The sequence below is a fragment of the Mobula birostris genome, chromosome 10 (genome assembly GCF_030028105.1).
Source record: "Mobula birostris isolate sMobBir1 chromosome 10, sMobBir1.hap1, whole genome shotgun sequence".
Lineage (NCBI taxonomy): Eukaryota > Metazoa > Chordata > Chondrichthyes > Myliobatiformes > Myliobatidae > Mobula > Mobula birostris.
In genome coordinates this window covers 54,921,867-54,942,814 of record NC_092379.1, presented here as the reverse complement: position 1 = coordinate 54,942,814, position 20,948 = coordinate 54,921,867, and the positions used below count along the sequence as shown (strand labels likewise).

The 20,948-nt window shown below is 44.5% G+C and overlaps 1 protein-coding gene across 1 annotated transcript in view; it reads right to left on the bottom strand.

Annotated features, from left to right (window-relative positions):
* Positions 1 to 12,168, bottom strand: part of sympk (symplekin) — a 115,690-nt gene extending 103,522 nt beyond the window's left edge. Inside the window, exons 1-2 of the mRNA XM_072270303.1 lie at positions 11,974 to 12,168; positions 7,811 to 7,876 (exon numbers count right to left, since the gene is read on the bottom strand). Coding sequence (XP_072126404.1) covers positions 7,811 to 7,876; positions 11,974 to 12,153 — 246 coding nt within the window. The 5' untranslated portion in view covers positions 12,154 to 12,168. The remainder of the gene's footprint in view (positions 1 to 7,810; positions 7,877 to 11,973) is intronic.
* Between the last annotated feature and the right edge of the window lie 8,780 nt (positions 12,169 to 20,948).

The following is a 20,948-nucleotide window of genomic DNA, read 5'->3' as shown; positions in this document are numbered from 1 at the left end:
GAGCAGACGACCACACAGAAGTGACGGCAGAGACCTCAAGGTGCCGCAGACGCTTCCTCGGAGCGACCACCGTAAAGCCCCGTTGGTGGCCATCCACAGCTGCCAAAGTGAGGCCTCCGCCGCCAACCTCGGAAATCAAGCCTGAGGTTCGGCTGGAGTGGAGGCCTCCGCAACCATGACTCAGCTTAAGGACTTGTTTCAGCCAGGAGCCCGGCCATCCGGGATTAAGCGTCAGCTTCGGGGCCCAACCCAATCGACAGCCCGGGCCTCCGGCAGCTGGAAGTGGCAGCGGAGCCTCCCCCGTTACTCGGCCCGACCCGGAGCACACGACGACGCAACCCATCGATCGATTCCTGCGGGACATGTCCACCAACATCAAAGAGCTGACAACAAAACACTGCATCTATGGAAACCTGGAAAGATGCACTATTTACCGAGGAAGCGTGGGAAAAAGAGCTGGGCTGCTGGTCAGATTGAAGCTGAGGGGCTCCAGGGTCCCTATGCCCACCATCTTACTAGCTAATGTGCAAGCCATAGAGAACAAGGTGGATGATCTTAAAGGGAGACTCACCTACTGCAGGGAGATGCAGAACTGCTGCGTATTCTGTTTCACCGAGACCTGGCTCTCCCCTGCCAGCCCCGACTGTGCCATCCGACCGGAGGGATTTTCAATCCATCGGATGGACTGCACGACGTCTTCAAGCAAGACAAGGGGAGGTGGTGTCTGCCTACTGATCAACACTGGGTGGTGCTCGGACACAGTGGCACTGACAAGCTCCTGCAGCCCGGACCTGGAACACCTGTCGGTGAAGTGTCATCCCTACTATCTGCCACGGGAATTCACCTCAGTCATACTGACAGCGGTCTACATTCCCCCCCAGGCGGACGTGGAGTATGCTCTGAATATACTGTGTGCCAACATCAGTGAACTTGAGACCAGGTATCCGGAGGCTTTGCTGATTACAGCCGGGGACTTCAACCAGGCCAACCTCAGAAAGGCGCTGCCAAAGTTATACCAACATGTCTCCTGCCCCACTAGAGGCCCGAATATACTTGACCAATGTTACACAGCAGTCAAGGATGCCTACCGTTCCGTCCCACGACTTCACTTCGGAAAATCGGACCATCAGGCCATACTCCTCCTCCCGGCTTACAAACAGAAACTGAAGCAGGAAGTCAAAAGTAGTGTCACGTTGGAAGGAGGAAACGGATGAGGTCCTCCGTGACTGCTTTGAATCGGTGGACTGGTTAGTATTCAAGGACTCGGCAGCTAACCTCGATGAGTATGCCTCAGCTGTCACGGATTTTATTTGAAAATGCACGGAGGACTGTGTGTCTCGCAAGACGATCTGGGTATTCCCTAACCAGAAACCTTGAATGAATTATGAGGTCAAGTCCCTTTTGAAGGCTATAGCTGCGGCAGCTTTTATTTCCGGGGATACCAGTCGCTGCACAGAATCCAGGCATGAACTCCAGAAAGCCATTAAGGGCGCCAAGAGGCAATATCAAGCCAAGTTGAAAGCCCAGGCTAACCAAAGGGATGCCAGTAGACTATGGCAAGGTCTAAATGAAATCACTGGGCGCAAAGAAAAGGCTGGGAATATCAATAACTGTGGCGCTTCTCTTCCTGATGAACTTAACGTATTCTACGCAAGATTCGAACAGAAGAGGAGCGTCCTGCTCCCTCCGGATGAACCAGACCTGGTGGCATCGAGATTCATCGTCACCGAGGAGGACGTTACAAGGGCCTTCCTGAAGATAAATCCAAGGAAGGCAACGGGCCCAGATGGCGTCCCAGGACGGGTTCTCCAGGTCTGTGGAAGCGAGCTAGCTGGAGTGTTTGATGACATCTTCAACTGCTCCTTGCTTCAGTCTAAGATCCCCTCGTGTTTTAAGAAGGCAACAATAATCCCAGTGCCGAAAAAGAGCAAGGTGGCATGGCTGAATGACTATCGACCTGTGGCTCTGACATCAATTGCTATGAAGTGCTTCGAGAGACTGGTTATGGCACACATCAACCACAGCCTACCGGTCAACCTCGACGCTTTGCAATTCGCACACCGGAGCAACAGGTCAACACCTGGAGAATAAAGACATATACGTAAGGCTCCTTTTCATCGACTACAGCTCCGCCTTTAATACCATCGTTCCAAATAAACTGATTCCTAAACTCAGGAACCTGGGCCTTAGCACTCAGATCTGCAGCTGGATCTTCAACTTCCTCACAGACAGGACCCAGGCTGTAAAAATAGGGGACAAGCTCTCCTCTACAATCACTCTGAGCTGTGTACTCAGCCCCCTGCTGTTCTCACTGTACACCCATGATTGTGTAGCCAAGTTTCCATCAAACTCAATATATAAGTTTGCTGATGACACAATTGTAGGATGTATCTCGGGTAATGATGAGTTTGAGTACAGAGAGGAAATTAAGAACCTGGTGGCATGGTGCGAGGACAATAACCTATCCCTCAACGTCAGGAAGACGAAGGAATTGGTTGTTGACTTCAGGAGTAGCCGACTGCACGACCCAATTTACATCGGTGGTGCGCAAGTGGAACAGGTCAAAAGCTTTAAGTTCCTTGGGGTCAATATCACAAATGACCTGACCTGGTCCAACCAAGCAGAGTTCACTGCCAAGAAGGCCCACCAGCGCCTTTACTTCCTGAGAAAACTAAAGAAATTTGGCCTGTGCCCTAAAACCCTCACTAATTCTTATAGATACAGCATATCTATTACATTCTTCTAGGGTGCATCACAACCTGGTATGGAAGTTGTCCTGTCCAAGACTGAAAGAAGCTGCAGAAGATCGTGAACACAGCGCAGCACATCACACAAACCAATCTTCCATCCGTGGACTCACTTTACACTGCACGCTGTCGGAGCAGTGCTGCCAGGATAATCAAGGACACGACTCACCCACTCAACACACTTTTCATCCGTCTTCGTTTTGGGAGAAGGCTCAGGAGCTTGAAGACTCCTACAGCCAGATTTGGGAACAGCTTCTTTCCAACTGTGATAAGACTGCTGAACGGATCCTGACCCAGATTAGGGACATACCCTCCAAATATCCGGACCTGCCTCTTGGTTTTTTTGCACTACCTTACTTTGCATTTTTCTATTTATGATTTACAATTTAAATTTTTAATATTTACTAATTTTTACTATTTTTAATTTTTAGTATTTAATATTTGTAATCCAGGGAGTGGGAAGCACAGAATCAAATATCGCTGTGATGACTGTACGTTCTAGTACCAATTGTTTTGGTGACAATAAAGTATAAAGTATTCGAGTTGGTGATGTCTACCAGCTGCTTGCTGTAACTGAGCTGGTGATGTCTACCCGAGCTGCCGATGTAACTGAGCCGGTGAGGTATACCTGCTGCTTGATGTAACTGAGCTGGTGATGTCTACCCGCTGCTTGATGTAACTGATCTGGTGAAGTCTACCCAAGCTGGTGATGTCTACCCGCTGCTTGATGTAACTGATCTGGTGAAGTCTACCCAAGCTGGTGATGTCTACCCGCTGCTTGATGTAAATGATCTGGTGATGTCTACCTGCTGCTTGATGTAACTGAGCTGGTGATGTCTACCTGCTGCTTGCTGTAACTGAGCTTGTGCTGTCTACCCGAGCTGGTGATGTCTACCTGCTGCTTGCTGTACCTGAGCTGGTGATGTCTACTTGCTGCTTGATGTAACTGAGCTGGTGATGTCTACCCACTGCTTGCTGTACCTGAGCAGGTGATGTCTACCCGCTGCTTGATCTAACTGAGCTGGTGATGGCTACCTGCTGCTTGATGTAACTGAGCTGGTGATGTCTACCTGCTGCTTGATGTAACTGAGCTGGTGATGTTTACCTGCTGCTTGATGTAATTGAGCTGGTGATGTAACTGATCTGGTGATGTCTACCTGCTGCTTGATGTAACTGAGCTGGTGATATAACTGATCTGGTGATGTCTACCTGCTGCTGAATGTAACCCTGAGCTGGTGATGTCTACCTGCTGCTTGATGTAACTGAGCTGGTGATGTAACTGATCTGGTGATGTCTACCTGCTGCTTGATGTAACTGAGCTGGTGATGTCTACCCGCTGCTTGATGTAACTGAGCTGGTGATGTAACTGATCTGGTGATGTCTACCTGCTGCTGGATGTAACCCTGAGCTGGTGATGTCTACCCGCTGCCTGATGTAACTGAGCTGGTGATGTCTACCTGAGCAGGTGAGGTCTACCCCCTGCTTGATCTAACTGAGCTGGTGATGTCTACTTGCTGCTTGAATGTAACTGATCTGGTGATGTCTACCTGCTGCTGGATGTAACCCTGAGCTGGTGAGGTATACCTGCTGCTTGATGTAAATGATCTGGTGATGTCTACCCGCTGCTTGATGTAAGTGATCTGGTGATGTCTACCTGCTGCTTGCTGTAACTGAGCTTGTGCTGTCTACCCGAGCTGGTGATGTCTACCTGCTGCTTGCTGTACCTGAGCTGGTGATGTCTACCCGCTGCTTGCTGTACCTGAGCTGGTGATGTCTACCCGCTGCTTGCTGTACCTGAGCTGGTGATGGCTACCCGCTGCTTGATGTAACTGAGCTGGTGATGTCTACCCACTGCTTGTACTGAGATCAATAAACTAAGCCCAATTTCATGAGCTCCAATTTTATTCAAAATCAAATTATGCTAGCTGTTGAACTTTGTTTGGTTAAGCAGTTTTTTAAATTTTCAACCTTGCTTTCAAATCCCTCCATGGACTCTCTCTCCTCTGCTGCTCTAACCCTTAAGTTACTGTAGATACAATTCAGGATTCCAGAGCATCTTGATTTTAAAAATTCCCTCTATAATCTCAGCCACTCTTTCTTCAAGACACTAAAACCTATTTCAATGACCAGTCTTTTGGATATCTATCCTAACCTCATTGTGTATGGCAATGTTAAATTAATTGTGATTGTACATCTGGTAAGTAGTAAGCAATGTTAAAGAGACAAGTTTAACAAACCACCTCTGTTAAATAGTGTGCAGTATCACAACTGCTTTGGAAAGCAGTATATTATTGAACTACCAAGCAGCACCAGGGATTCAGAATTCAAGATTATTTAATATCATTTCCAATACACAAGTGTAAAAAACAAAATAATTGTTACTCTGGAAGCAGCCCAAACAAACCAAAGTAAGACAAACAGCACAATAATAATAAAGCCACAATAAATACAAATATGCTAGATTGCTTATAGACATAGATTGATTGCAGTTTTGGTCCCCTAATCGGAGGAAAGACATCCTTGCCATGGAGGGAGTACAAAGAAGGTTCACCAGATTGATTCCTGGGATGGCAGGACTTTCATATGAAGAAAGACTGGATGAACTAGGCTTGTACTCGTTGGAATTTAGAAGATTGAGGGGGGATCCGATTGAAACGTATAAAATCCTAAAGGGATTGGACAGGCTAGATGCAGGAAGATTGTTCCCGATGTTGGGGAAGTCCAGAACGAGGAGTCACAGTTTGAGGATAAAGGGGAAGCCTTTTAGGACTGAGATTAGGAAAAACTTCTTCACACAGAGAGTGGTGAATCTGTGGAATTCTCTGCCACAGGAAACAGTTGAGGCCAGTTCATTGGCTATATTTAAGAGGGAGTTAGATATGGCCCTTGTGGCTACGGGGATCAGGGGGTATGGAGGGAAGGCTGGTGCAGGGTTCTGAGTTGGATGCTCAGCCATGATCATAATAAATGGCGGTGCAGGCTCGAAGGGCCAAATGACCTACTCCTGCACCTATTTTCTATGTTTCTATGTTTCCATGTATGTACAGCAGTGTATGTACATATGATTGATGGGAAGTAATAAAGAAGTGGTGGTTGGGGGTGTGGGTTAGTGGGTTGAGGTACTGATCAAAAATACTGCTTGTGGAAAGTAATATTAATGAGTCTGCTGGTCTTGGCATGGATGCTGTGTTACCTCCTTCCTGAATGGATTGGGAAAGTGGGACAAACTGACTATGAACTCAATGCCTTCTACGCCTGCTTTGAAAGGGAGAACATAACTACAGCTGTGAAGATCCCTGCTGTATCTGATGACCCTATGATCTCCGTCTCAGAGGCCGATGTTAGGCTGTCTTTAAAGAGAGTGAACTCTCACAAGGCAGAAGATCTCGATAGGATACCTGGTAAGGCTCTGCAAACCTGTGCCAACCAACTGGCTGGAGTATTCAAGGATATTTTCAACCTCTCACTGCTACAGGCAGAAGCTCCCACTTGCTTCAAAAAGGCAACAATCATACCAGTGTCTAAGAAGAATAATGTGGGCTGCCTTAATGACTGTTGCCTGGTGGCACTTACATCGACAGTGATGAAATGCTTTGAGAGGTTGGTCATGACTGGACTGAATTCCTGCCTCAGCAAGGACCTGGACCCATTGCAATTTGCCTATTGCCACAATAGGTCAACAGCAGACACAATCTCAATGGCTCTCCACACGGCTTTAGACCACCTGGACAACACAAACACCTATGTCAGGATGCTGTTCATCGACTATAGCTCAGCATTTAATACCATCATTCCCACAATCCTGACTGAGAAGTTGCAGAACCTGGGCCTCTGTGCCTCCCTCTGCATTTGGATCCTCGACTTCCTAACCGGAAGACCACAGTCTGTGCGGATTGGTGATAACATATCCTCCTCGCTGACGATCAACACTGGCGCACCTCAGGGGTATGTGCTTAGCCCACCGCTCTACTCTCTATATACACGATTGTGTGGCTAGGCATAGCTCAAATACCATCTATAAATTTGCTGACAATACAACCATCATTGGTAGAATCTCAGGCAGTGACGAGAGGGCGTACAGGAGTGAGATATGCCAACTAGTGGAATGGTGCCACAGCAACAACCTGGCACTCAACGTCAGTAAGATGAAAGAGCTGATTGTGGACTTCAGGAAGGGTAAGACGAAGAAACACATACCAATCCTCATAGAGGGATCAGAAGTGGAGAGAGTGAGCAGTTTCAAGTTCCTGGGTGTCAAGATCTCGGAGGACCTAATCTGGTCCCAACATATCAATGTAGTTATAAAGAAAGCAAGACAGCAGCTATACTTCATTAGGAGTTTGAAGAGATTTGGCATGTCAACAAATACACTCAAACTTCTATAGATGTTCTGTGAAGAGCATTCTGACAGGCTACATCACTGTCTGGTATGGGGGGGGGGGGGGGGGCTACTTCACAGGACCAAAAGAAGCTGCAGAGGGTTGTAAATCTAGTCAGCTCCATCTTGGGTACTAGCCTACAAAGTACCCAGGGCATCTTCAGTGAGCAGTGTCTCAGAAAGGCAGCGTCCATTATTAAGGACCTCCAGCACCCAGGGCATGCCCTTTTCTCACTGTTACCATCATGAAGGAGGTACAGAAGCCTGAAGGCACACACTCAGCAATTCAGGAACAGCTTCTTCCCCTCTGCCACCCGATTACTAAATGGACATTGAATCCTTGGACACTGCCTCACTTTTTTAAATATATAGTATTTCTGATTTTTGCACTTCTTAAAAAATCTATTCAAAATACTTGTCTATTATTATTATTATCTCTTTTAGATTATGTATTGCATTGAACTGATGCTGCTAAGTTAACAAATTTCACATCACATGCCGGTGATAATAAACCTGATTCTGAGCACGATTGTTGGGATCCATCATGATGTTACTGACCTCCCTGTATATACATCCTTGATGGCAGGTCAACTGGTGCCAGTGATGCACTGGGATAGTGTTTAGATAAACACTAAAAATCGGTTAAAATAAAAACCTGCTTTGTAGTCTCTTCTGGTTTACTGACCTGTTTGAGAATTGTGATTTTGTTGTCGGTAACAATGAGAGCAGCCTGATTCAGCAGATCCACTACCTGCAAAATAAAAACTCCATTGATTATTCCCTAATTTTATCACAGATAACAGAAACATTAGTTGTTTTCGAATTACAAGTATAATAAGAAGCATCAGCCTGAGGCCAGGATACATAAACTTGCATAAAGGCATGAGCACTGATTTCTCCTGTTAGGAAAACCCCGTCTATTCCCCACTCTGGCCTCTTTCCTCAATGGGGCAGGGGAGAAGCAGGTAGGGAAGATAAAGAGAGAGGGTGCAGAAAAAAATCATCCGCACATCTCCTATGAATTTACCCTGTCCCCATAAATTAATGTCCTCCAGTATTAGACATCTTAACCCCGAGACAGAGATCCCAGCTGTCTATCTATGCCTCTCATAACCTTATAAACTATCAGGTCTCCCCCCTCAACCTCCACCACTCCAGAGAAAACAATTGAGGTTTGTCTCACCTCTCCTCAATCCAAGCAGTATCTAGAAAACCTCTTCTGCATCCTCTCCAAAGCCTCCACATTCTTCCTAAAATGTGTCAGTGACAACTGAATGCCATACTCCACATGCAACTTAACTAGAGTTTTATAAAGCTCCAACTCTTAAACTCAATACCTCAACTAATTCATTGTGCGCCAAAGGGCCTGTAATGTGCTGTACTATTCTATGTAATAAAGGCATACCATAAGCCTTCTTTGCCACTCGGGGGATTATGGACGTGGACTCCAAGATTCCTTTGTACATCAACATTTTTAAGACTCCTTCCATCAAGAGTAACATCACTTACGATAGCAACACCTCACTGCCAGTTCTCCACCCAAAGCAGCAACTCTGTACACCATTCTGCTGTATCCTTTGCAGTTTTCTACACCATCTACATTACCACCAATCTTCATATCATCTGAAAACCTACAAGCCTACCCATCGACAATTTGATTCATATTATGAGTCGTTTATACAGTGGATTCCAGTTAATTGGGATACATTGGGAATAAGTACATTCTGGCCCAGTTAAGTGGTTTCCCCAATTAACCAAAGTTTCAGAGTTATCAATGATAAAGAAATTCATCCAGTGTATGCTGTACATGAACAAAATCAAAGTAGACACCCCTTGTAGATAATGGATTGCCTTCATATAATGCTTTCGATGATTACATCCTCCAAATCTTCATTATCATTCTAACATTCATGATAATTGGCAATAACTTTACATTCTTCGTAGTTCCTAATTTGCTGAAGTAGTGAAATCAATTCATTTTCAGACCGTTTCTTGCATCCCTAACCCTGAATACTTGAAACCGCAGTGAGCAATAGTTGTGAATTGTCTTACTGCTTATTTCTCACCTATCAGTGAAAAAAATCACTGATTTTTGAACAAACACATGCAACTGATGCTACTTAAAAACCGTTCACTCCAAGCACAATGTAGTCTCAAAGCCACACAACTGATGCTAGTTAGAAATTGTTCAGTACAATATCCTGCCCCAATTACTTTTTCTTGTTTAAGAGTTGTCCCAAATAAGCAGCTGTCCCAGCTAAGCAGAATCCAGAATATATCTCTCACACATGCAGCAAAGAAGATGAGCGATGATCCGTTAAGATGCCTAAAAGGGTTTTATTTTCTCCGCTCTTTAATTGGGCTCTTCCCTTTGCTGACAATGCTGTTTACTGTGAGACCAGTCATGAGATTTAGCTCATCTCAAACAGCATTATTAATAAACATGCTCTTTCAAACTATTGTATAACTACATTTTTTTAATAGACACAGAAATAAATGCACAGCATAAGAAATAAGAACACAAAGAGGCCATCCAACCCATCAAGTCTGTTCTGCTATGGCTAATCCATTTCCCCCTCAACCCCATTCTCCTGCCTTCTCCCTGTAACCTTTTACGCCTGGTATAATCAGGAATTTATCAACGTCCACCTTAAATACACCCAATGACCTGGCATCCACAGCTGGTTGTGGCAAAGAATTCCACACATTCACCACCCTCTGGCTAAAGAAATTCCTCCTCATCTTCGTTCTAAATGGATATCCCTCTATTCTGAGGTTGTGACCAGTGGTCCTGGACTCCCCCATCATAGGAAACATCCTCTTCAGATCCACTCTATCGAGGCCTTTCAATATTCGATAGCTTTCAAAGAGATACCCTCCCCCATTCTTCTGAATTCCAGTGAGTAAAGGTCCAGAATCATCAATCACTCCTCATATGATAAGCCTTTTATTCCTCGAAACATTGTCATGAACCTACTCTGAACCCTCTCCAATGTCAGCACATCCCTTCTTAAATAAGGGGCCCAAAACTGCTCACAATACTCCAAGCTAGTCCTCACCAGCGCCTTATAAACCCTCAACATTATATCCTTGCTTTTATGTTCTAGTCCTCTCAACGTGAATACTAATATCACATTTACCTTCCTTACCACCAACTCTTTTTGGAATCCTGCAGGACTCCCAAGTCTCTTTGCACCTCTGCTTTTTGAACTTTCTCTCCAATTAGAAATTGTCAACCCTTTCATTCTTCAATCAAAATGGATGACCATACACTGCCTGACACTGTATTCCATCTGCCACTTCTTTGTCCATTCTCCTAATCTATCTAAATCCTCCTGTGGCCTCCCTGCTTCCTCGACACTATCTGCCCCTCCACCTATCTTCATATCATCCACAGACTTGGCCACAAAACCATCAATTCTGTCATCCAAATCATTGACATACAATGAAAAAAGAAACAGTCCCAACACAGACCTCTATGGAACCACACTAGTCACCAGCAACCAACCAGAAAAAGCTCCCTTTATTCCCACTCTTTGCCGCCTCCCAATCAGCCAATGCTCTATCCATGCAAATATCTCTCCTGTAATACCATGGGCTCTTATCTTGTTAACCAGCCTCATGTGCGAAACCTTGTCAAATGCATTCTGAAAATCCAAGAACACAACATCCACTGATTCCCCTTTGTCTATCCTACTTGTTATTTCTTGAAAGAACTCTAAAGGATTTGTCAAGCAAATTTCCCCTCAAGGAAACCATACTGCCTTTGGCCTACTTTACCATGTGCCTCCAAGTACCCCTAAACTACATCCTTAAGGACTGACTCCAACATCTTCCAAACCAATGAGGTCAGGCTCACTGGCCTATAACTTTCTTTCTGCTGCCTCCTCCCCTTCTTGAAGAGTGGAGTCACAATTGCAATTTTCCAGTCTTCCAGAACCATTCTAGAATCTAGTGATTCTTGAAAGATCATAACTAATGCCTCCACAATCTCTGCAGCTACCTCCTTCAGAGCCCTGAAGTGTTATCCATCTGGTCCAGGTGACTTAGCTACCTACAGACCTCTTAGCTTCACAAGCACCTCCTCCTTAGTAATCACAATTGCACTCACTTCCGACCCCTGACACTATCAAACTTCCAGCATAGTGTCTTCCATAGTGAAGACTGATGTAAAATATTTATTCAGTTTGCCCACCACTCCTTTCCCTCCCATAACTTCCTCTCCGGTGCCATTTTCCAACAGTCCAACAACTACTCTCACCTTTACTTTTTATATATTTGAAAGAATCTTTGGTATCCTCTTTGATATTACTGACTAGCTTACCTTCCAACTTTTCCCTCCTTATGGCTTTTTCTTAGTTACTTTGTTGATTTTTTTTAAAGTTTCCCAATCCTATTATATACTAGGGTTTATACGCCCTCTCTAAAAGAACATTGATCATGTGCAGCCAGAAGGGATTAATTTAATTTGTTCAGCACATCATGGGTCAAAGGATCTTGTTTTGCGACTGCACCGTACCAAAGAGGACTTGGAGAAGGGGATTAGGTAACAGATTGACGTAGGGGTGAAATATTACAAGACTTGGATATCTGGCCACATAATTCGTTCCCCCCCCCCCATCCACCACTACATCAAATCTCCCATCCCCTTCATCCCTATCACTCCACCTTCTTTACACCAGCTGAATCCAAATTCCTCGTCAATTTCTTTCCCCTGAGCTCCGTCCTTGCACCTTCGAGCCACTTCCCATCTCAAGATCCCTGACCAATTCATCCCATCCTTTTCCATTACCGCATACCATCCCATCTCGGCCATGGCCCCCAACCCTCAACCCTCTGCCTCCTCACCCTCTCACTGGTTGTCAGACTCTCGATCGCATTATTCTCTTCCTCGTTGAAGTATTGTGTGGCGAGGCAACGGCGGGAGGAGCCGCTATCAGCGGCCGGCGCAGCCGCTGCCATTTCGGGGCCTAGAGCACAATCCCAACCGCAATTCACACCAAACTCGGCCTCAGCGGCACCACGCATACATCACTTGGCGTTGCGCATGTGCCAAACGGCAGCCTCGTCGCACTGCGCATGCCTTACGGATACAGGTGCCGTCAATAAACTACATCGCCCAAAATCCCTTACGGCAGACCCAACGAAATCAACTTTATTAGTCGTACTGCGGAGTCTCAGCCGAAACGTCAACTGTTGATTCTTTTCCATCGCTGCTGCTGGCTTGCTGAGTTCCTCCAGCATTTTGTGTTTCTAACATATTCAGATTTTCTCTTGTTCGTTATTGGTTCTGGTGTGAGAGCATGTACTTGCAGTCTGGGGTTCTATAAATACTGCTCGACCTGCTGAGTTTCTGCAGTTCCTTGTGTGTCCTTTATAATTGTAGTATGTTCACAGATGCTTTGCCAATTGTTGTCTACTTGCAGCATTTTCTCTCTATTTAATGACACCAGCAATGCATGTATGTGATGTAATTCAGGGTGGTGGAAGGTATGTGATGTAATGTTTGAATGACAAGGTGTCCTGGGCTGCTGTGACCTGATCTAGCTGATTGCAACATTGGCCCAAACCAGGATTTCCAGCTCTGACTTGAATAAGAAAGAAGGAAGCAGGAAAAAAAAGGCACAAAATGCACTTGGTGATCAAGAATTCACAAAAGAGTTCCCACTAATACATGAGAAAAATGGCAGCTGTGCAGATCTGCAATATAAGTACAAATAAATTTGCACTTCATATTATGCAGCACAGTAACATAAAATGTGCATTTTAATGATCACACTGAAACTTTAAACTTATCAGCTGCCTTATCAGGAGATGTGTACACAGGCCATAGAATTTCCCTACTGAACCTTTCCTCCTCTCCACCTCAGTCTTTCCTGTAATGTTGCTTGAAAGGTCTGGGCCTGAAATATCAACTGTTCATTCATTTCCATAGATACTGCCTGACCTGCTGAATTCGTCCAGCATTTTGTATGCGTTGCTCTGGATTTCAAACATCAGCAGAATCTGTCCTCAATAGTTCAGTATCAAAATACTTATTTGTGAATGTCTTATTAAGTGGCCTGACCCTTTCTGCTACATTAAAAATGTTGCCTAAATTTCAACTGTTGGAATCAAAGATGGTAATGACCCAGTGTATAGGAGGGAGATTGAAAATCTGGTTTAATGGTACCACAACAACAACCTCTCACCCAACAAACCAAAGAGCTGATTATCGACTACAGGAGGGAGAAGCCAGAAGTCCATGAGCAGCCCTCGTTAGGGGATCAGAGGTAGAGAGGGTCAGGAACGTTAAATTCCTTGGCATTAGCATTTCAGAGGATCTGTCCTGGGACCAGCACATATGCCAGCACAAATGAGGGGTGACAGGCCTCTGCTTTCTTACAAGTTTGTGTAGATTTGGAAAGTCACCTAAAACTTTCACAACTTCTATAGTTGCACAGTAGAGAGCATCATCAGTGATTGGATCACAGCCTGATATTGGATAATGCTCAGGAACAGAATAATCAACAGAAAGTGGTGGACACGGCCCAGTCCATCACAAGAAAAGCCCTCTCTCCATTGAGCACATTTACAAGGATCACTGTAGCAAGAAAGTAGTCTCCATCATCAAGGACCCCAACCACCCAGGCCATGCTCTCTTCTCGCACTGCTACCAGGAAGGAGGTACAAGAACATCAGGACCCATACCACTAGGTTCAGGAACTGTTATTATCCTTCAACCATCAGGTTCCTGAATCATAACACCATAGTCCATAGGACATAGAAGCAGAATTAGGCCATTTGGCCCATTGAGTCTGCTCCATCATTCAATTATGGCTGATCCTTTTTTTTCGTCTTCCTCAACCCCAGTTCCTGGCCTTCTCCCCATAACCTTTGATGCCATGTCCAATCAAGAACCTATCAATCTCTGCCTTAAATACACCCAACGAACTGGCCTCCACAGCTGCATGTGGCAACAAATTCCACAAATTCACCACCCTTTGACTAAAGAAATTCATCCGCATCTGTTTTGAAAGGACAACCCTCTATCCTGAGGCTGTGCCCTCTTGTCCTAGACTGTCCCACCATGTAAAACATCCTTTCCACATCTACTCTGTCTAGACCTTTCAACATTTGAAAGGTTTCAATGAGATTCCCCCTCATCCTTCTGAATTCCAGCAAGTATAGACCCAGAGCCATCAAACGTTCCTCGTATGACTACCCTTTCATTCCTGTAATCATCCTTGTGAACCTCTTCTGAACCCTCTCCAATGCCAGCACATCTTTTCTAAGATGAGGGGCCCAAAACTGTTCACAATACTCAAGGTGAGGCCTCACAAGTGCCTTATAAAGCCTTGGCAACACATCCCTGCTCTGGTATTCTAGACCAGCGGTCCCTAACCACCAGGGAAAGCATGTGCGAGGAAACGATATGAGTCAGCTGCACCTTTCCTCATTCCCTGTCACACCCACTGTTGAACTGGAACATAGTGTTGCCAACTGTCCCATATTTGCTGGGACATCCCATATATCGGGCTAAATTGGTTTGTCCCATACGGGACCCCTTGTCCAGTATTTTCCCCACTAAGGTAGAGTGTCCCTATGAAACCTTTCGTGCCAAAAGGGCATAAAGCGAAGAAGCAATTACGATTAATTTATATGGGAAAAATTTTTGAGCGTTCCCAGACTCAAAAAATAACCTAATAAATCATACCAAAAAACACATAAAACTGAAAATAAATAACACTAACATATAGTAAAAGCAGGAATGATATGATAAATACACAGCCTATATAAAGTAGAAATAATGTATGTACAGCATAGTCAGGAAGATGAAGGCAAAACCGATTTGCAGGGGAGGAAAAAAATTGGCACGTACACACATGCGCACACAGGTGCCCGCGCAAGGCTTCATGGCCATGGTAGTCTTTCCTGGGGTAAAGTGTCCCTGGATTTGACTGCTACTTTTGTCCCTTATTTGGGAGTGAGAAAGTTGACAACCCTAACTGTAAAAGACATGTTGAGGTGAGTTTAACCCTACTTGAAACCGCGCCCCCCCCCCCCCGGGTCAGCCAGTCTGCAAGAATGTTGTCAATATTAAACCGGCCCGCGGTGCAAAAAAGGTTGGGGACCCCTGTTCTAGACCTCTTGAAATGAATGCTAACATTGTGTTTGCCTTCCTCACCACCGACTCAACCTGCAAGTTAACCTTCAGGATTTTCTGCACAAGGACTCCCAAGCCTCTCTGCATCTCAGATTCCTGGCATTTCTCCCCATTTAGAAAATACTCCACACATTTATTTCTACTACTGAAGTGCATGACCATGCACTTTCCAACATTTTATTTCATTTTCCACTGTCTTTACCATTCTCCTAATCTGTCTAGGTCCTCCTGCAGCCTACCTGTTTCTTCAACACTACCTGCCCCCCCCCCACCAATCTTCGTAACATCTGCAAACTTGGCAACAAAGCCAACTATTCCATCATCTAAGTCATTTATATACAGCATAAAAAGAAGTGGTCCCAACACCAACCCCGACAGAACACCACTAGTCACTGGCAGCCAATCAGAAAAGGATCCTTTAATTCCCACTCGCTGCCTTCTACCAATCAGTCAATGCTCTAACCGTGTTAGTAACTTTCCTATAATATCATGAGCTCTTAACTTGGTAAGCAGCCTCATGTGTGGCACCTTGTCAAAGGCCTTCCAAAAGTCCAAATCTACAACATCCAATGCATCCCCTTTATCTATCCTACTTGTAATCTCCTCAAAGAATTCCAGCAGGTTCATCAGGCAGGATTTTCCCTGAAGGAAACCATGCTGACTTTGTACTATCTTGTCCTGTGTCACCAAGTACTCCATCACCTCATCCTTAACAATTGACTCGAACATCTTCCCAACCAATGAGGTCAGGCTAACTAGTCTATAATTTCCTTTCTACTGCCCTCCTCCTTTCCTAAAGAGTGGAGTAACATTTGCAATTTTCCAGTCTTCTGGCACCATGCCAGAGTCCAATGATTTTTGAAAGATAATTTCTAATGCCACCATAATCTCTAACGCTATCTCTTTCAGAACCCTCGGGTGCAGTTTCTCGGGTCCGGGTGACTTATGTACCTTTAGGTCTTTCAGCTTTTTGAGGACCACCTTTCTTGTAATAGTAACTGCACCCACTTCTCTTCCTTCACACACTATGACATCAGGCATCTCCACAGTGAAGAGTGGCGTAAAATACTCATTTAGTTCATCAGCTATCTCCTTGTCCCCCGTTATTATTTCTGCTGCCTCATTTTTTAGTGATCCTATATCCACTCTCATTTCTTTTTTATTTTTAACATACTTGAAAAACTTTTACTATCCACTTTGATATTATTTGCTAGCTTGCTTTCATATTTCATCTTTTCCCTTCTGATGATTTTTTTAGTTGCTCTCTGTAGGGTTTTAAAAACTACCCAATCCTCTATCTTTCCACCAATTTTTGCTTTGTTGTATGCCTTTTCTTTTGCTTTTACTGTAGCTTTGACTTCCCTTGTCAGATATAGTTGTACTATTTTACCATTTGAGTATTCTTTCATTTTTGGAATATATATATCCTGCACCGTCCTCATTTTTCCCATAAAAGCACACCATTGCTGCTCTGCTGACATCCCTGCCAGCAGCTCCTTCCAATTTAGTTTGGCCAACTCCTCTCTGATACCACTGTAATTTCCTTTACTCCAATGAAACTTAGCTACATCAGACTTTACTTTCTCCCATTCAAATTTCAAGTTGGACTCAATCATATTGTGATCACTGGTTCCTCAGGGTATTTTACCTTCAGCTCCTTAATTGACCCTGGTTCATTACATAACACCCAATGCAGTATAGCTGATGCCCTTGTAGGCTCATAAGAACATAAAAAATAAGACCAGGAGTAGGCCATCCAGCCCATTGAGTCTGCCCCACCATTCAATAAGATTATGGCTGATCTGTCCATAACTCAGCTCCATCTACCTGCCTTTTCCCCATAACCCTTAATTCCTTACTATGTAAAAACCTATCTAACTGTTTCTTAAATATATTTAGTGAGGAAGCCTCAACTGCTTTCCTGGGCACTCTCTGTAAAAAACAGTTTCTCCTCATCTCCGTTCTAAATCTTCTCCCCTGAATCTTGAGGCAACGTCCCTCAACAACAAACTGCTCTAAAAAGCTATCACTTTGGCACTCAACGAACTCACTTTCTTGAGATCCATTACCAAACTGATTTTTCCCAAGTGACCTGCATGTTAAAATCTCCCATGTCTACCATAACATTGCCCCTTTGACTCGCCTTTTCTATTTCCTGTTGTAACCTGTGGTTCACCTCCCAGCCACTGTTAGGTGGCCTGTATATAACTGCCATCAACATCCTTTTACCCTTGTAGTTTCTTAACTCAACCCACAAGGATTCAACACCTTCCGATCCTAGGTCACATCTTCCTACTGATTTGATGCCATTCTTTACCAGCAGAGCCACGCTACCCCTCTGCCTACCTTCCTATTCCTCCGATATAACGTGTAACCTTGGAATTCAGCTCCCAACTACAACCATCCTTCAGCCATAATTCAGTGATGGCCACAATATCATACCAGGCAATCTGTAATAGTGCAACAAGATCATCCACCTTATTTCTTACATTTAGATACAACACCCTGAGTACCGTATTCACTATCCCTTCTGATTCTGCATCCTCATGATTTGATGCTCAGCCTGCTGGCTGCATCTAAGTCCCATCACCTGCCTGCCCTTCCTGGCAGTCTGACTGCACGTTATCTTTACTTTTTACTATCTGTCCTCTCCTGAGTCCCTTCACTGCGATTCCCACCCCCTGCCTAGTTAGTTTAAACCCTCCCCAACAGTTCTAACAAACCTGTCTGCGAGAATATTGGTCCCGCTCGGGTTCAGGTGCAACCCATCACTTTTGAACAGGTCATATCTCCCCAAGAAGAGATCCCAATTTTCCAAGAATTAGTATGGATAACTTCACTCACCTCAACACCGAACTGATTCCACAACCTACAGACTCACTTTCAAGGACTCTGCAACTCACCTTCTCAGTATTATTAATCTTTATTTGCACAATGTGAGGAAACAGTCACAATGATTACCATTGACAGGAAACTGAACTAATCTAGCTATATAAACACTGTAGCTACAAGAGCAGGTCAAAGGCTAGGAATCCTGTGGCGTGTAAAGTCACCTCCTGACTCCCATCTACAAGGCTCAGGTCAGGAGTGTAATGGAATACTCACCAATCGCCTGGATGAGTGCAGCTCCATCAACACTCTAGAAGCTTGATGCCATCCAGTACAAGGCAGCTCACGTGATTGGTATCCCTTCCATGAGCATCCAATCCCTCCACCATCGATGAACAGTTGCAGCAGTGTGTACTATCTACCAGATGCACTGCAACAACACACCGAAGTTCCTAAAGCAGCACCTTCCAGACCCATGACCACTACCATCTAGAAGGATGAGAACAGCTGATACCTGGGAATACCACCACTTGGAAATCCCCCTCCAAGTCACTTACCACCCTGACTTGGAAACATATCACCGTTCCTTCATTGCCGCTGGGTCAAAATGATGGAATTCCCTCCCTAACAGCACCGTGGGTGTCCCTACACCTCAGGGACCAGGGACGGCAGCGGTTCAGGAAGGCAGCTCATCACCATCTTCTCAAGGGCAGCTAGGGATGGGCAATAAATGCTGGCTGAGCTGGCGACACCCACATTCTGTAAATGAATAATTTAAAATGTGTCTTCTTCTGCACATTGGTTGTTTGTCAGTCTCTGTTTATGTACAGTTTTTCATAAACTCTATTATAATTCTTTATTTGTCCTGTAAATGCCTGGAAGAAAATGAACCTCGAGGCAGTATATGGTAACATATATGTACATTGACGATAAAATTACTCACACTAACGAGCATCTTGTAACACTTGCAGTACACATGCATATAACAATATGCACAATGTAACAGACATGTGATTTGTGAGTGGTCTCTTAATTAATTATGCCCTCAGTGCATCAATGCAATTTTCCTCGACCACTCATTACATTTCTGGGTGAAACTATTTCTGATGAATTTATATTCAATTTATCTAGAATGTTTCTACACAGGTGGAAATTCCTTGTCCATTTCTAATCTTATCAAACTTGTTCACCCACTGAAAGAGGGTGAGATCAACCCCTCGGCCTCATTGAAGTGTCCTGCCTGCTTTCTTCCTTGTCAGTCATAATCTCATAATCACTGTCAGTTCTGACATCCTCATTGCATATCACTCAAGCACTGTTTTCAGTCTCTGCCTTTTTTAAACATGAGGACGAGGAACATGCACAAGTCATAGAATTTCCTTACTAAACCTTTCTTCCTGGCAGAGGAAAGACAAGATGCTGGAATTTGGAAAATCAAACAAGATGCTGAAGGAACACAGCAGGTTGAGCAGCATCTGTGAAGTAAAATGAACTTTGAATGACTCCGTTTGAATCTCTGTATTTGGATCGGCACCTGATCCACTAAACTCCTCTCACAGTTTGTTTATAGGCTTCAGATTATAGGCTACAGACTCAAGGATTCAGGGTGATTTGAAATTGAAAATGGGAGAGACCCTTGTTTTGGGGTGGGCTTTTTGATGGTGCCGGTATGGGATGTTGCCTGAGTAAAGTTCAAAGATAATTTATTGTCAACGCACATCTATGTCGCCATATACAACCCTGAGTTTCATTTTCTTGCAGGCATTCACAGTAAATACAGGAAGCACAATAGAACCAATGAAAGACTACACCCAACAAGACAAACAAACAACCAGTGTGCAAAAGACAATAAACTGTGCAAATATAAAAGAAAGAAAAATAAACAAGCAATAAATATTGAGAACATGAGATGAAGAGTCCTTGAAAGTGAGTCCATAGACTGTGGAATCAGTTCAGTGATGGGGTGAGTGAAGTTATCCCCTTTTGTTCAAGAGCCTGATGGTTGAGGGGGTAATAACTGTTCCTGAACCTGGTGGTGTGGGTCCTGAGGCTCCTGTACCCTCTTGCTGATGGCAGCAGTAAGAAGCGGGCTTGGCCTGGATGGTGGGGGTTCCTGATGATGGATGCTCTCCATGTAGATGTGCTCAATGGTGAGGAGGGCTTTACCCATGATGGTCTGAATAGTATCCACTATTTCTGTAGGATTTTCCCTTCGAGGGCATTGATGTGCTCGTAGAGGCTGTGATGCAACCAGTCAATATACTCTCCACCACACATCTATAGTAGTTTGTCAAAGGTTAAGATGTTATAGCAAATCTTTGCAAATTTAAGAAAATAGAGGTGCTGCCATACTTTCTTCATAATAGCACTCGTGCTGGACGCAGGACAAATCCTCTGAAATGACAACACCAAGGAACTTAAACTTGCCGACCCTCTGTCACCAGCTTCTGCATTATTTCTAAGGATTACTCTCCTTGCACTACCATACATGAAGGGGTTGAGTTGTGTGCGGAAGACCCTCAAGTGATAATATCATCCCATGAGTAACAGTATTGAACGTATTGAGCAGGTAACACTAGAATGTAAAATGTTTTTGCCCTGCGTTTCTGAGTGAAAATCAGATCCCTGTTTGATCCTGCTTCGCTGACGTACAGGCAGAAGAACAGAATGAGAGCATAAGAAGTAGGAGCAGGAGTAGGCCACCCAGCCCATCGAGCCCACCGGCAGCCATAGTTAAAACCGTCCACTGTTGGTCCGACCAGTCAGCCTCCATGTTGCAGGATTGCTTCGATGACGTTGACTGGAATGTCTTCCATGATGGGGATGTCTCCAATTTCACTGATGGAGT